The sequence below is a fragment of the Genypterus blacodes genome, unplaced genomic scaffold (genome assembly GCF_046128005.1).
Source record: "Genypterus blacodes isolate CSIRO-AG114 ecotype Tasmania unplaced genomic scaffold, CSIRO-AGI_Gbla_v1 ptg000044l_1, whole genome shotgun sequence".
Classification (NCBI taxonomy): domain Eukaryota; kingdom Metazoa; phylum Chordata; class Actinopteri; order Ophidiiformes; family Ophidiidae; genus Genypterus; species Genypterus blacodes.
In genome coordinates this window covers 6918904-6933802 of record NW_027466857.1, presented here as the reverse complement: position 1 = coordinate 6933802, position 14899 = coordinate 6918904, and the positions used below count along the sequence as shown (strand labels likewise).

At 41.4% G+C, this 14899-nt stretch overlaps 1 protein-coding gene across 1 annotated transcript in view; it reads left to right on the top strand.

Moving 5' to 3' along the window:
* LOC142999648 (ecto-NOX disulfide-thiol exchanger 2-like) overlaps window positions 1–14399 on the top strand; it is a 49786-nt gene extending 35387 nt beyond the window's left edge. The window contains exons 8-13 of the mRNA XM_076149270.1: window positions 1–188; window positions 5803–5943; window positions 7811–7867; window positions 9054–9159; window positions 10696–10781; window positions 13727–14399. Coding sequence (XP_076005385.1) covers window positions 1–188; window positions 5803–5943; window positions 7811–7867; window positions 9054–9159; window positions 10696–10781; window positions 13727–13858 — 710 coding nt within the window. The 3' untranslated portion in view covers window positions 13859–14399. The remainder of the gene's footprint in view (window positions 189–5802; window positions 5944–7810; window positions 7868–9053; window positions 9160–10695; window positions 10782–13726) is intronic.
* The last annotated feature ends 500 nt before the right edge of the window (window positions 14400–14899 follow it).

Here is a 14899-nt window from a genome sequence, read left to right as displayed (position 1 = left end):
GTGTATCTCAAGCAGAAGCCTTAAAGGAGGAGAATGACTCCCTGCGCTGTCAGCTGGATGCTTACAGGAACGAGGTCGAGCTGCTGAAACAGGAGCAGGGCAAGACCCAACCAATCAGGAACGAGGACGACAACGCACACGCTCAGCAGCTCAGCTTCCTCAAGCAGGCTCTGCAAGGCATGCAGAAGGTAGTTGCTAGTGCACGCACACACATGCACACATACACTAGACTAGAGTGACAATGATGTATTGGCTTCCTAATACTATACATCAGGTCATTATTGACTGGGAAGAAAGGAAAGGGAGGTAGAGGGAAGTTATGAGGAGAAACTAGAAAAATGAAATCTGTCAGTTATCTTACACACAAATATCAAACACAGCAAATGTAACAGAGCCTATTAATATCAACACACATTAGGATTGACCTTACTTCAGGTAAATGTTTGATTTAAGATAATAATGTGCCGAGATAATATCTGCCCACGCTTGATGTGATGTCGTTTTAGGAGACAATACTAAATATGGTGGTGTGATCGGTGGCTTCACTCACTCTCAAGACTGTATTAATACCTACTTTTAGCAACAATAACCTCCAGTAATGTTTCCAGTAGCTGCAGATTACACAATAGACCATTCATCTCCACAAAACTGCCTCGTTTCATCAATATTAATAGGATTTCTTCGTTCCTTTCTTTCCCCCTCCACCCGTTTGAGGTCGTCTCACAATGACTTAACACGCAGGTCTGTAGAAATGCTTACATGCAGCTCCACCATTCTTAATCTACGCCGGGGTCCCCAGACACTTACTTTGATTGGTTCATGCGTCACACGGACAGATCTTCATCAGGGAGGTAACCAGACTTTACATGCCTATTTTTTTTAAATAGGGGAGGACGTCTGTTCAACCTACACTTTCAGTCCCATTTCGTTGATTGGAAGGACACATACCAATTTTCCTTTTAGAGAGGTCCTTCAGAGGGTCACCAATGTAATGACTATTTAAATGTTCTAATCACTGATGAGTTTTATGAGTAATTGATGTAGAAATGCGGGTAATTCAAAATGTTTGTCAAATGATGTGCTGCAGCTGTAGGCGACCTCAGCAACATACTGTTTTAAAAATGTATTTCCACTTTTACATTTTTATAATACTGTATGTAAAATGATTACAAATACTGCATTTCATCAGGCATACCTACACCTGCTTATGCAATATTGTTGGGATAATCATAATGTGTGTATTTTTGGAGTTTAGATTCTATAGTATAGAAAAGTATAGAAACTTTTGTACCTTTCATTAACATCCTGACACCATGTGGGAAGATGTTAATAATTAATGATGGCAGAGTTCTAGAGATCTAAACCAATATGAATCAGGAAAAAATGTGTGTGTAACAGGCAATATTAACAGAGTTTACAAGTGTTTATTGTGATAGTGTATAGGTCAGGCTGCACCACTGCCAAGTGAGGCAAGTCTTTGTACTCGAGTTTATGATAAGCGAGGATCTGAGCAGATGGAAATGCAAGTGCAATTTCCCTGACAAAACCCAGTTTAAACCAGCAAAGAGAGCCAGGAATGAACAAACAGGTGGAGGCACAGAAAAATGGGATTATGCCAGACAAATTTGGAATTAGACTGCATTTAGGCGTTTGCACTGGGCATGAAATCGGAGGCTTCTATACTATTAAGGAAGATAATTTTGGCATACTTGAATATCATATGCCATTCTAACTCTCTTTTTCATCTAATACATTGCAGTTAAGGCCCATCACAGCTGAAAGAAAAATAATTGGTGATTCTACATTTGATTGGCTTGAACCTCACAGATCTGTGAAACCACGTTTTACTTTGACAGTGACCTGAAAATTTAAATGACCAGAATGTTCATAAAGTGAGAATTTACACTGAGGCATGTTGATCACACTGCTTTAGTTTGTGTACACAGCACTTGAAAGGTTTCTGCAATTGTACTTAATCCCAAAGACAATTGCCACAAAGGTGATTTGTTTTGATTTAAGGGAGATCTTCCCAACACCAAAGCCATAAGAAACTGACAGTTCAGGCTGTGAAGAATACAAATATTTTTGGATTATTGAACAGACTTTATGAATAGTGTCTGAATTTGGCATCATTTGCCCCTGGATCACTCGATTCTAAGACTTTTCTACAAGGCCTTTTTTTGGAGCACCAAAACAAAAGGAACAGCGCAAGGAACAGCAGGCTGGCACTGATCTGAATACATTTCTACTAAAGGTGAACCCAACATATCAAATATTAAAAACAGAGGTTTGCTTATGTTGAAATATCTTAAGGAAGAAGTTAGGCAAAGAATATTTGATAACAGTTTGCTAAACTTTTACAGAATCTGACCAGCTCTAAACCTGCTGCTTTGTAAGTACTTCCCAATCAAAAATGACTTTTCAACCATACCCCTGAACCGAGGCCACCTCCTGCTACTTAAATTGATTCACTTAGCATTACATTTATAAATGGCGCTCTGATTAGATGCTTAAAATGAAAGCCTACAGGGCTCTAGGTTCCAAAAATCCAGGAGTCCACCTCAGCAGCAGATTTAATGCATTATCTGATAATTGTGCTGAGTGAAACATGGAACCTCAAAGTCTGGGGTATTAACTCAAGTATAAAGAGAAATCCTCTTTCATGAATTCAGGTCTGCTGCTGGAGAAATTCCAAGGATAAGGTTAGGGTTCACATGGGGTTTAGGTTTTGGTGAAGATTGTTCCATCCTCAAAATTCAGCAAACTTACAATGTTGTAACGTCACCTCTAGTGGGAAAATAGTGTGGAAGGTGAGGTCATTGGGTCTCACGCAATACAGTTGACTTGGCTGCCTACAGTTAAATTTGGTTTCAGACTAAAGCTGCTGCTTTAAGTAGTGTTGGCTGAGAGGATGGCTTTGGTAGCTGGAAAATAGAAGTGTACCCTGTTGCCTCCTACACACAACACCACTTTCAAAGTTTCAATAAAAAAACAGTCTTTACTGCATATAAGTACAAGCTTACATCATATATCTAAACGTTTGGCAAACAAGACAAGGGAGAAAATAGATAGCTTTAACAAACAGGCCATGGTCAAAAAACTAGGCTGGTAGATGTGACAAAAGGGCGAGGCTGGCTCAGAGTCAAAGAACAGGCGAAGGTCAAAACATGAGGCAGGTTGCAGAGAACTATGGGGGAACTATATGGAGGAATATATAGTGGATGGGAATTAAGTGAGAGAGTCAGGTGCTGAGAAGAAGTGGGCACGGAGCATGAGAACACAGACGAGCAGCGCCTGGGACAACAGAGATGTTAATAATACAGTCAAACAGATAACTGATGCTAATTAGAGTGAACAGAAATGGGTGGTTGGGTGTCACCAGAGAGCACAGAGCTATTTTCAGTCAACACAGAAAGTCCTTAAATCCCATTTGGGGTTTCTTAAAGTTTCACTTCCTCACAAACATGACATATTCTTGACAATATTCTTAAGCATCATTTTTGTATTTGCAAGTGTGGAAAGTTCCAATTTCACTTACAGTTCTGTTTAGCATCATATTTCTTACCGGAATCCGTATAAGCTGCTGTGATGCACATAAGCTAACTCAGTGTGTGGTACCAGCAGGCGTGTGTTTAAGGAGCGCTTGTGTTTCAAGTTATGAGAAAGCCTTTAAATGGGTCAAATGAAAACCAGCCAGCCATTTGTGTCCCGGGCACCAGGATGGAGAGCCTCGTCTCCAGGCTGTTTTTAATAAAATATTACTTTATTCGAATATTACCCAAAGGAACATTTAAGAATTCATTTGAAGAAAGAAAACTTCCCGAGGCACAAGTCCACTTTTGGATCACCTGCTGGGTTGTCAAATAGCCTCAGCCTGCACTTACTGTTCCATAAGCAAATTAATGTTGAAGAAAATGTTGTTTTGACAGCGCAAATGGTGCTCACAAAATGTGTGCTCACCACAAAAACGAAAACAATCAATGACAATAACAACATTTGTTCTGCAAAAATTTAAAATGGTTCGAGTGTTATTTGCAGATGAATCATGTCTGGACTTGTTTTGTGTCAGATGTATTATGATTTGTAGGGGACAACGGGTGTTTAATACAACCTAATTTAATACAGGTACAGGTACAAAATGTGTTTGTCAATTTGGAAAGGAAGAATGAAATGTGAAGGATGCCTTTAGCTACAGAGAATTACAAGCATCCACACTCGTCCCTCAGCAATGATTTTAAATCAATAAACTTTAACATCCTCTGCAAATATATTTACCTTTGGAAGGTCGTTTCAGCCCATATGTTGGTTTTTTTCTTCGCTTCACTTTCCCCACATCCACATATTTACACCAGGGAGCCGCATAGGAAAACCACAATTTTCTGCTGTTTATCACTGTGACAAGATTCAGTCTCTTAAGGACGGGGAAGCACATGTGGAGATTTGCCTCTGGTTCTTGGCAGTCGTCTGTTCAGCACCGAGTCTAAATTACAACATAAATTATGCACCAGCACTGCAGACGCTGTTCTCATTCTGGTGAGTCCGGAGCGTTTGAATAAAAGCTTCACTTTTAGGTTTCTGTTTAATAATCTGTAAAGTGCTGCACTTCTCTTACCACCATACACCATTCATCTATTTTTCAGTCCTCAAGCTTCAAACAGACTCCATTATTCTTCACATATTTAGTCAGTATCCTGTTGGTTTCTTTTATCTGGGTAAAGAAAAGGATTCTGTAAAATGGAAAGTGGGCAACGCTTTGCATTAAGAATTGATAACAAAAACAACTTTTGTTTGCATTATGATCCGATTCCAGTTGCAGCTTACACAGCGCGTGATCAGTAAAGTAAACACACAGGACATATTAGGCTTCATTTACACTCTGCAGTACATGTGTCTTCTTGTAAGAGGCTGTGATCTGATGTTTGTATATTTGACTAACAGTCCCACAGTATATATCATTTACAAGACATTCAAATATGGTCACTATCTCATCTATATTTGTAAGGGGAAAGATGAAATGTTTTCAATAAAGTCAAAGGGAGAAACTAATGGAAGTTAGACAGTGAATAGGTGAAATGTGTCTGTAAATGTAATGGCTTTAGCTGCATCAAAAGGTTAGGAGAGATAAATGAGTCCAGTCCAGTGCAGGATAAGCAGGTGGAGGCGATATATGAACCAACCACTCCATGTCTCACTTCCTCAAGCCTCGTAATTGTGCTGTGATCTGGGCACAGTCAGCTCTTCAGTGGGCATCCATCATAGTCAGATAAGATTGCAAGATTTGTATTTCTTGCCAGCTTGCCAATCTCACGCTAAAATTGCCTGCTTTGCAAAGTGCCCGGCAAATATGAGATCAGAATGCAGGATGCAGCGCCTTAACAACTCATTTGCAAAATGATTTTTAAAATATTTACCTCTGGTTATTTTGAACCGGGAATCTGGGAATACTGGGAATCACCATTATAGGTTACACTTCTCAACCACTGAGCCTCCAAACTCCCCACAAGTCTAATATTTACACTTTGTATGTATGAGTAAAGTCCTTATTCATTTAAGGTGAAACAATGTACAAGGCGAGTGAGGGAGCATTTGTTCAGTGTTCAGTCTGTGTTTCAGAGACTTTGGGTGTTTGCTGACTCTGCTGACCAATCAGATCACAGCACACCAATGGCATGGCGGGCAGCCTAAAAGAGAAGGCGTCTCAAATGGCCTGTTTTCACTCAGTTTTCACAGGGGTGCTACACATCAACCGCATTTATTGACAGAACTAATTTTTCATTCTCCTTTTCTTTTTTTAACGCTTAGCAACTGCTCAAAATGAGGGAGGAGTTAAAAGAGCGGGACGCCGAGCTTGAGAGGAGTATAGACGACAAGCTGCAACTGAAGAACCAAATCCACAACCTCAAGACAGGACTGAAAAACCTGCAGACTGCGCACACACAACAGGTTAGAAGAACACACACACACTAATGTTAAGCCTACAAATGCAATCCACGGAGGAAATTAATGACTGGGGTGCTCATTTTTAGTTTCACACCTGCCATCAAGATATCCATATAGGGAGATGAATAAGTGAAACACCAACCTGACAGGAGCAGCTCACGGGGGGATGGAAGACTGAAAGAGCAACTCACTTAATGTGTGAAAATCTGTTTAAGTGATAGCAAGCTGTCTGAGTTTAAAAATATATTCCCATTTTTAAAAAGTTAGCATCCCAGGGTAAAATGGAATGATTTCATATAAATAAATAAATCATATTTTTTCAAAAATGCTGAAAAGATGTTGAGTTGAGAGCATGTGTGCTCTCCTAAACCCCCAGGTTTGTATTTCTCAATGGCCCATTTTTGCAATACATTGGAACAGGACAGGCTGATATGAGGTTAAGCTTGAAGTTTAATCATCTATGTAATTGGATAATGATAATAGTAAAATAATACAGTCAGGTGCTGCATGCTGCAGGCATTCTGTTTTCTGTTCTCATGTCGTGGTTCTGAACGACAGAAATGCTCGATTTGGTCCGCTGCGAGCGGATGAAAGGTTTGCTCAGCAGGTCTGCTGACATGCTGCATGACAACCATTCATTTACATCTCCCAGACTGACAGAGCTGTCACTATACACTTTAATGCTGATGGCGACTTTGACAAGAATGCGTTACAGCGCTGGAATGTGTCCCTGTAACTGTTCACACTGGCAAATATGATCATTAAATTCCTGAATAGAGCGAAATCTGAAACATGAGGCAGTCTCCTTAAAAGCACAAAGGAACAGTCGACTGAGCGGGAGTTTCTCTGCAGATCAGCAGTGATTGTCAGGTGGTTTGCCGAATTGGTTGAATCTCTTTTATGTTCACTGCCCCTCCTGTCACTATATGTCACTGAATCTATATTAACACAGGTCCCTGTAAATGCTGAGCATCATCATGACAAAAATCTGGCAGCTTGTTCTCTATAACTTGTTTATCTACCTTTGTTGAACACACTTATTGTAAGTCGCTTTGGATAAAAGCGTCTGCTAAATGATCGTAATGTAATGTAATGTAATGTAACTCCCATTTGATATACATGTCACAAAACTGATATGACGCAGCAGAGAAATGATTAAAAGGCATGAAAACAATTAAAACAAGGTCAGAGAAATGCTTAACATGATCAGCGGATTATAATGTGAGCTTGTTTGCATACAGGAGATGCAGATTAAAAGGGTGACAGCTTCAGCTTTTTCAGTGTAACAGGCTTGTAACATGCTTAATAGACACAAGATTATATGAGAAATTGTGTAAACATCAAGCATAATGTGGATTTAGACATGATTGGGGCTGTTTAGTAACACAATTAGCACATTAATCCTCTCGTGAGATGCCGCCTAGCCTTCAGCGCTGTTACTATGTTGTCACCCCCTTCCTACATGACAGAATGTGCCTCTGAGCCTTTCATACGGTTTGGCATGTTGTCACTTTAAATATTCTAAAATTAAATAACAGAAGTGTTAAAAATCTGCCCGAGTGCCTGTGTCTTGTGCTGTGGAGGCGTAATGACAAGTGAAAAAGGGAAACATATATTCATATGATCCTTTTTGACTTTCTCCTGATCTAACTTTATCTGTCTCCATCTTAAGTACTCAAGGACCTTCAGAAACTAGGGCTTGTTCATTCTACTGCTAATGCTGCTTGTGTGTCTGTGTGTGTGTGTGAGGGAGAGAGAGAGAAAGAGTAAAAGACAGATGCTTGGAGTGCAAGTTTTTGTGTGTCTGATTGCATTAGTGGGTGACTTGTTTTTCTGTGATATTTCCACTCATTTTTCTAATTGACTCTAGCTGGAGACGCTAAAGCGAGATGACAGAGGGAGCGAGCAGAGTGCTAATCAAGTCAGTGTAAGTGGGAAAAAAAGCCTGAGCCCCCTCCACTCCATGCTAAATGTTTCTTCCCCATCCTCAGCCCTTTTGTCTCCTCTCTTCGCTTCTACTGACATGACATGTCATTACTGGCCAATTTTCTCGGGGACTGTATGTGTCACTGAATAAATCACTCAGACACAACTGGGTTAGGAAAAGAAGAACCTGTGCCACAGTGTACAAAAGCACATACAGGTTCACACACACACACACACACACACACACACACACACACACACACACACACACACACACACACACACACACACACACACACACACACACACACACACACACACACACACACACACACACACACACACACACACACACACACACACACACACTGCAAAGACAAGGCCACCGTGCCCTAATTGAACCAGGTAGGACTCCATTCAGGCAAATGACAAAGAATCGCGTCCCAATTCAGGTGCAAGACCCTCCAGAGGACACTGCAGATGGAGTTGGGTCCAATGGAGCTCAATGTCAAGCTTCTCCCACCGATACATCGTCACCCACAGAGGCCAAAGCAAAGCAGTGTCTTATCAGCAAGACCTGTCACACATACTACAAACCAGAAAATACCAAAAAATAAATCATATGTCTATATATGCAGATGACTCCATGGTATACATGTCAGCACCCACAGGTTAAGAGGTAAGTTTAGCTTCACGCCATGAATTGAAAAGGACACACAGTAGTTATACCGTGGCTGCATGTCTCAACCAAATTTGGGGACTCCTTTGACTTAGGACAGGCCTCGTCAGTGCCTTCGGACGTATCCAGTCTAGAAATGCAGACTATGAGACACAGACTCTTTTCTCCTTTTCTGTCACATATATGCATGCATTTCTACCCACATCGTGATGTGCCAGGCAGTCCACCGCTCACAGTAAACAACATCTTGATGATTAGCATTGCAATCTCTCTCTCTCTCCCTCCCTCTCTCTCTGTTCTTATTTCTTTGTTCTGCTTTTATATGCAAATCATTTTGTGCTCATTTTCTATTTTTGCATTTGCTTACAAAGCAAACACTTACAGATTTATTCTCTGTATAATAAATGTTTATATTATGGATTTGCATGTGAATTAAGCAGTCTGTTGCTGTCTTTCCACAAATGTGACTATATTGTCTACTTGGCTTTCTGTGTGTGTCATTCCTCAGGATGCAGCAGCAACGTCGGTTGTGTCCTGCAGTCAGGAGAAGGAAGGTGTTCCAGAGAAGACCAGGTCCTCTCCAGTCCACTCTGAGAGGGATGCACTGCTAGTTGGTACGCTGATTATGCAAAGTATACTACAAATACCAATCGAGTTAGGAATCTGTGTTTTTGCGTAAGGATACTGATAAGGCTGAGACAGTGCAGTTTTCTGGTCACAGACTATTACACTCTGTCTGGCACCCTGTCACATAACAGAGACGTCGTGTAATGTAAACGCATCCAGCACAACAAGATACATTACAGCCTCCAAAAACCTCTGTGGCACAGTTTCAGCAAGAGATACGCACTTCACAAAGGTAGGATTTATTGCACGACTATAGTATTGGATTGCATCACATTGCAAAGTGTGAGCTTGTCCTCCAACCACATAACGTAACCACGACACACACCACCAACCTCACCTCCAACGCGGGGGGATTTTTCTGATTTGCTTCAGTCGCTTTGAGGTAATAACTACACATAGTTACATAGCCATTAGAGCGGGGAAGAGAGGAAGACATGAAGAGAGAAAGAGCGCCCACTTTAATCATTAGATTACATAACCCAATGTGACTTTATGATAATGGAATACATGCCTGCTGTCTATCTCCCACGTGTATCATAAACTACAGTATCTATAGAGGTAAACAAAGCCCTGTCCTATTTCGCAGCTCGCATTCCTCCGCCCTGCATCCCAACGGGTTAATTGTCAAGGACATTCTTGGCATGAAAGATAAAACTTTGCGTGCCTTATGTGGGTGTTGAAGGGGATGTGCTGTGCTAATTGTGCCACAGTCTAACAAGCTCCATGGTAGCTTCTGTATCCGTCCAATTGTGCTGTTTTTCCGTTGCCAGAAATGGCAGAGTCTCATACCAGAATGACTCTGATTGGTTCACGGCTTGTTAGGTAGTCAATGGTGCTTGTCCCCTGTACCTGCCCACTCTGAATGTTTGCCGAGACAGAGACAGGCCTCAGCTTAGGATCCTGGCACTTTCTCAAACCAGAATCACTCGACTTGATGTCTTATTTTATACCTAGTTGAGATCAGAAAAACAAGAAAATGGGATGTTTAGACAATCTCCCAACTGCAGAACCACCTGTTGTTTGGCATAACGTCTTGCAAAAAGTGATGTTTCATTGTGGTTGCTGCTGAAAGGTGCACATAATACACACATAGCAGTCAGATTATTGTAATCGATAAGGGAACATGGTGTTTGTTTCTTCTGATGGCCTCTTGCTGGTCTACACATGAACTGAGGTGGGGGATTATTTCTCTCCTGGCTCGGTCACTGAGCTGATAGCAGATGGTTTACTTGTGCTGGAGATAGTTTCAGTAGCCCATGGCTTTAATGAGAGACAAGAGTATCACAACATGATTAAACACTCTCTCCAATCTGCAGCCACAATATATAAGCGACTCTTAATGGTGCAGGGACTCAGCAAAAAGCCACTTAAAGCCTTGTTACTTGTTTTTCAGTCAGAGGTGATAAACTTGTTTATTGAATATCTTGTGGTCTGATGTTTGATGAGGGGAAAGTTATGAGCCAGAGCCAAGGTGCGTATTTGGGTTTTGACAGCTTAATTAACGTTTTTTTTGTGGCCTGCAGGGATCATTTCGACGTTCCTTCACGTCCATCCATTCGGAGCCAGCATCGAGTACATCTGCTCCTACCTGCAGCGCTTAGACACCAAGGTAACACACACACACACACACACACACACACGCACACGCACACGCACACGCACACGCAAAAATTACATTTCTCTGCATGGGTGACACATGGGCCTGTTTTGTGCCAGGGTCCTGCTAGGCCATTTTAAAGTCTTGGCATACAAACAAGCCTGGAGTGCAGACAAAGGCCATCTTGCACTCCAAGAATTGTATAAAAAGTCTCAGCATTATCACCTTCACCAATGAGGTTATGTTTTCACTGGGAATCATATGTCTGTCTGTCTGGATTTCAATGGAAATTCATTGTAAGGTGAGACTTGGGTCAAGAAAGTGATAATTAGATTCAGAGGCACAACCGTTTCTGGATACAGGATTCTTTTTTTTCCTCCTTAAAAATATGCGGGATAGGTGTCATATTTGTGGTGTTGCTGTACCTACAAATAAGGCCAAAAACATGCGACCAGTGAGGAGCTGAGATGACACTGATTCAGGGTTTCAAATGTTTTTGACATATTTTGCAGTGTTGGGGGGGGGGGGGGGGGGGGGATACTTTGTAAGAGAAGTATTTCAAGCCAAACCTTCACATGATTTGAAGAAGTTTGGGCAAGCTACTCTCTCAATTAAGTAGTTTGCTACAATAAAACATCCTGAGAAATAACTATATTGCAGCTTCTTCAAGGGAAACAAGAAAACTTCAGACTACAATGTTTAAAGTAACATGAAAATCCTGAATTTCTCTCTACTGTGTATCCATAACAATTGCTGTATTACTGCTACTTGTGGAACCCTCAACGTTCCCCAAAATAGACCCGGATCAAGTCCACAACATCACTGTAAAGGCAATTGTATGATACATGTTCATGGTAATGATTGTTAAGGTCTGGATTCATATAAAAAGATGAAATCAGAGGCCTGTTGCTGGTATGTGCGCAAGTTTTCATCATGTGTCTGAGAAATACATGTAGCTTTGCTTTCACACGGTTACTCAAACCCACTTAGAGCTGCTCAATTCAACCAGGATCTACTTCTGTCGACAGCTGACCAATGCAGTGGCTTTGATGCACTCCGCTCGATCCCACAGTGTTTCTCCCAGCTGATGCAGGAATTCAAGCAGCTGGTTTACCTTGAGGCGGTCATCTGGTCAAAATCTGTTTTTCCCCACCTTTCAGGTTACACGGCACCTCATTTATTTATAACAAGAAACCCACTATACAGCCGGTTCTTCTTTGTGCAGAAACAGTGCCTCACTATTTCCACCCTGTTGCAGTTCTATTCAATTTTTCTACGGATCATCCACTTGCACGACTTTTTGATAAATACGGTACATTGTGCATCAGTCTGCGACTGTCTGGCACAACCAGTTCAGACCATTAGTCAGTCTGATTTCCCTGAATGCCAGGATAACTTTAAACTGATCCCTGTTTCATACCGGCGCTGTTTCATCACTCTCCCTCAAGGTCCTTTTCCAGATTTCTAAATATGCGCTCATCTACCTCCCATCGCTCGCCTTCACTCTTCAGATTTTTGGCTCGCCTGACGAGAACATGCAGTCGATGCAGTGCTGCTGAAATGATAATCTGGGAGATGTTGTATTGATTCTAACTGTAACAGTCCTTGCTATAATGCATGCCTTACCATAGCTGTGCTGATTCAGTATAGTGCAATAATAAAAATAGCCAGGGTCACTGTGGGAGCTGATATTTCTTCTACCTCCTTATATTTATCACGACACACAGATGGTTGTTTTATAAATGCAAACCAAAGCAAGTTCCAGAAAAAATCGCATTGTTACATGACAAATCTGTACTGTGCATGCGTTTGCACCTAATGATTTTTTTTAAAGATTAATCTACTGATTATTTTTTATTATGCAGTTAATATAACAACTCCCCCAAAATAAATATCAAACTTGTCTCATTAATATTTCAATACTTCCCTCGAAAACAAATTAAATGTAACAAAACAAAGTATGCACTGCATGATTCCACAACAAATTATAGCCCGGTTTGAGTTGATAATCTCCGTTTTACACTCCTACATATTGCTCATTCAAGTAAAATTGATCGAGTGCATTCTGCAATTCGCAATCCAATAACAAAAATAAATAATACAAAGTTGTGTAACGTCACTTTAGCAGCGGTACAGAAATTACTTTAAACATGGACAGTTATACATTTCAAGTGACTTCAAACAGAGACATGTTCCACGTGTTGATCATGCTAATAAGTCATGTCTGGTGGGCGGGGACACAAAGTAAGCAAGACTTACGTTGTCGCCTTGCTGCTGCCGTGACAACGCGCTCGGGGATGCTTTGGCTTCAGGTGATCGTCGTTATAAAATCCTCCCACACTTAAGACGATCGTGGGCGACTTTTTCTTCGCCGCAGTTAGTTCTCTGTTTGTTGTCTTTACCTGGCGCAGCCATCTTACGTCATTATGACGCGTCTAAGCACGTTTATGCAAATCAACGTATTTACGTCATTGATTACGTGGACGTGTCGCCCCAGCCCTATTCAACACCTGTTCACACACACACATGCACACACACTAGGCAGTCTCCAGAGTTTTGTCAGTAGCGCTGTCTGCACTTCCCAACAACAAGCACAGTTCTCTCTGCTTATCTAGTGGCCCCACACACACACAGCTCCACTGTCTGCACTGACACAGCAGTCTTGTCTCAATGCTGGACTCTTAATGCATCCCGACATCAGCGCAGGGCCTAGGCTATCTACTTATTAATGCAAGACACTGTGGATACTCCATGCAGGCTTATACAGTGGATTTCTCTCCCCACAGTCACCTCAGTCTTTCAATTTACCCATGATCCCCTGCCAGCCCTAGTAGTGTGAACTGGCATAAATCCTGTCAGGAGGTTTATATTATCTTGATTCATGCCCTTGCGCTCAGATCTCAATGAACTAAGTCAATGAAGTGTCTAATCATTGCCTGCTTTGTGTGTGTGTCTAGATTAACCCGGGTGAGGTGGAGGCTCTGCTTTCCCGGCTGCCCTGCGCCTTCAGACAGGAGCTGACCGGGGTGGGAGCCAGTCTGGAAAAACGTTGGAACTTCTGCGGCTTCCAGGGAATCAAGAGCACGTAGACTTTGTATGACTGTGCAGGGGACATGGGAGAGACAGGACAACACAGGGACACGCAGAGCAATAGGATGATGGAGTGAGAACAAACGGTTATGACGCAGGTGAAGATTACGCAACTTTTGTTTCCCTACAGTGGCCGAGTGGTAGGAAGTGTGTCTCTGTGTGCATCACTCTGTCTCTTTTTGACGTCCCCTGTCTCATGGGATACGACTAAATGTCCCTTTGAGGAGCCATTCCCGGTGGAGTCATAGGTACGGCTGTATTTTTATACTTGATGCGAGTCCACAGTTGGCTCATTATTCAGCAGGCCTGGACTAAAGGGCTACACAAGAAGGTCATCAGGGTTTACGTTCAACATCCACCTCCTCTGGTTCCTCTTTGGTTTGTACAATTGTACAAAAAGATCTACGTTAACTGAATTTAATATATTTGTTTCCTCGTTCTTTGTCTTTTAAATGTGCTTATGGGTTGATTTATGAGTATTTAATTTAGCTTCTGTTAATGGACAAAGAACAGAAAAGTGAGTAATCAAGTCCAAACAGAATGTGCACCTAAAATGCTGCAAAAATTAAACAAAGATGACTAAAACCTGTTTGCAGTTGTTGATTTGTCTGGCCCTTTTGTTGCTAATTTGAACATGAATTTGATCACAAGAGTATTAATCAATCAAGAATACATTTTGGCAATCATAGGACATTCACACGCTGCCTTCCAACTCTTGAATCTGAATCTACACTGTCAAGCAAGAAACCTTTCTGTTGCATTTATGTTAAAGGTGTCATGTGCTGTCGCGAAAGTACTGTGTTGTTTCTTGCCTTATTGTATTATTTAATCAAAAGCTATTGTTTGGTAGTCCAGCCATTGTGTTGGTTTACTGATCAGCTACCAAACCAAATAACAGTGACGGGGAGTAGAATCATCTAAATTGACTTTTAGGTGATTTGACAGGAATTCTCTGCATCACCTGAGTTATCCTACAGACTGGAATGAATCTGGCTTATTTTCTTATATAACTCCTTGATTAGTTTATGTCAAAGCCTGTT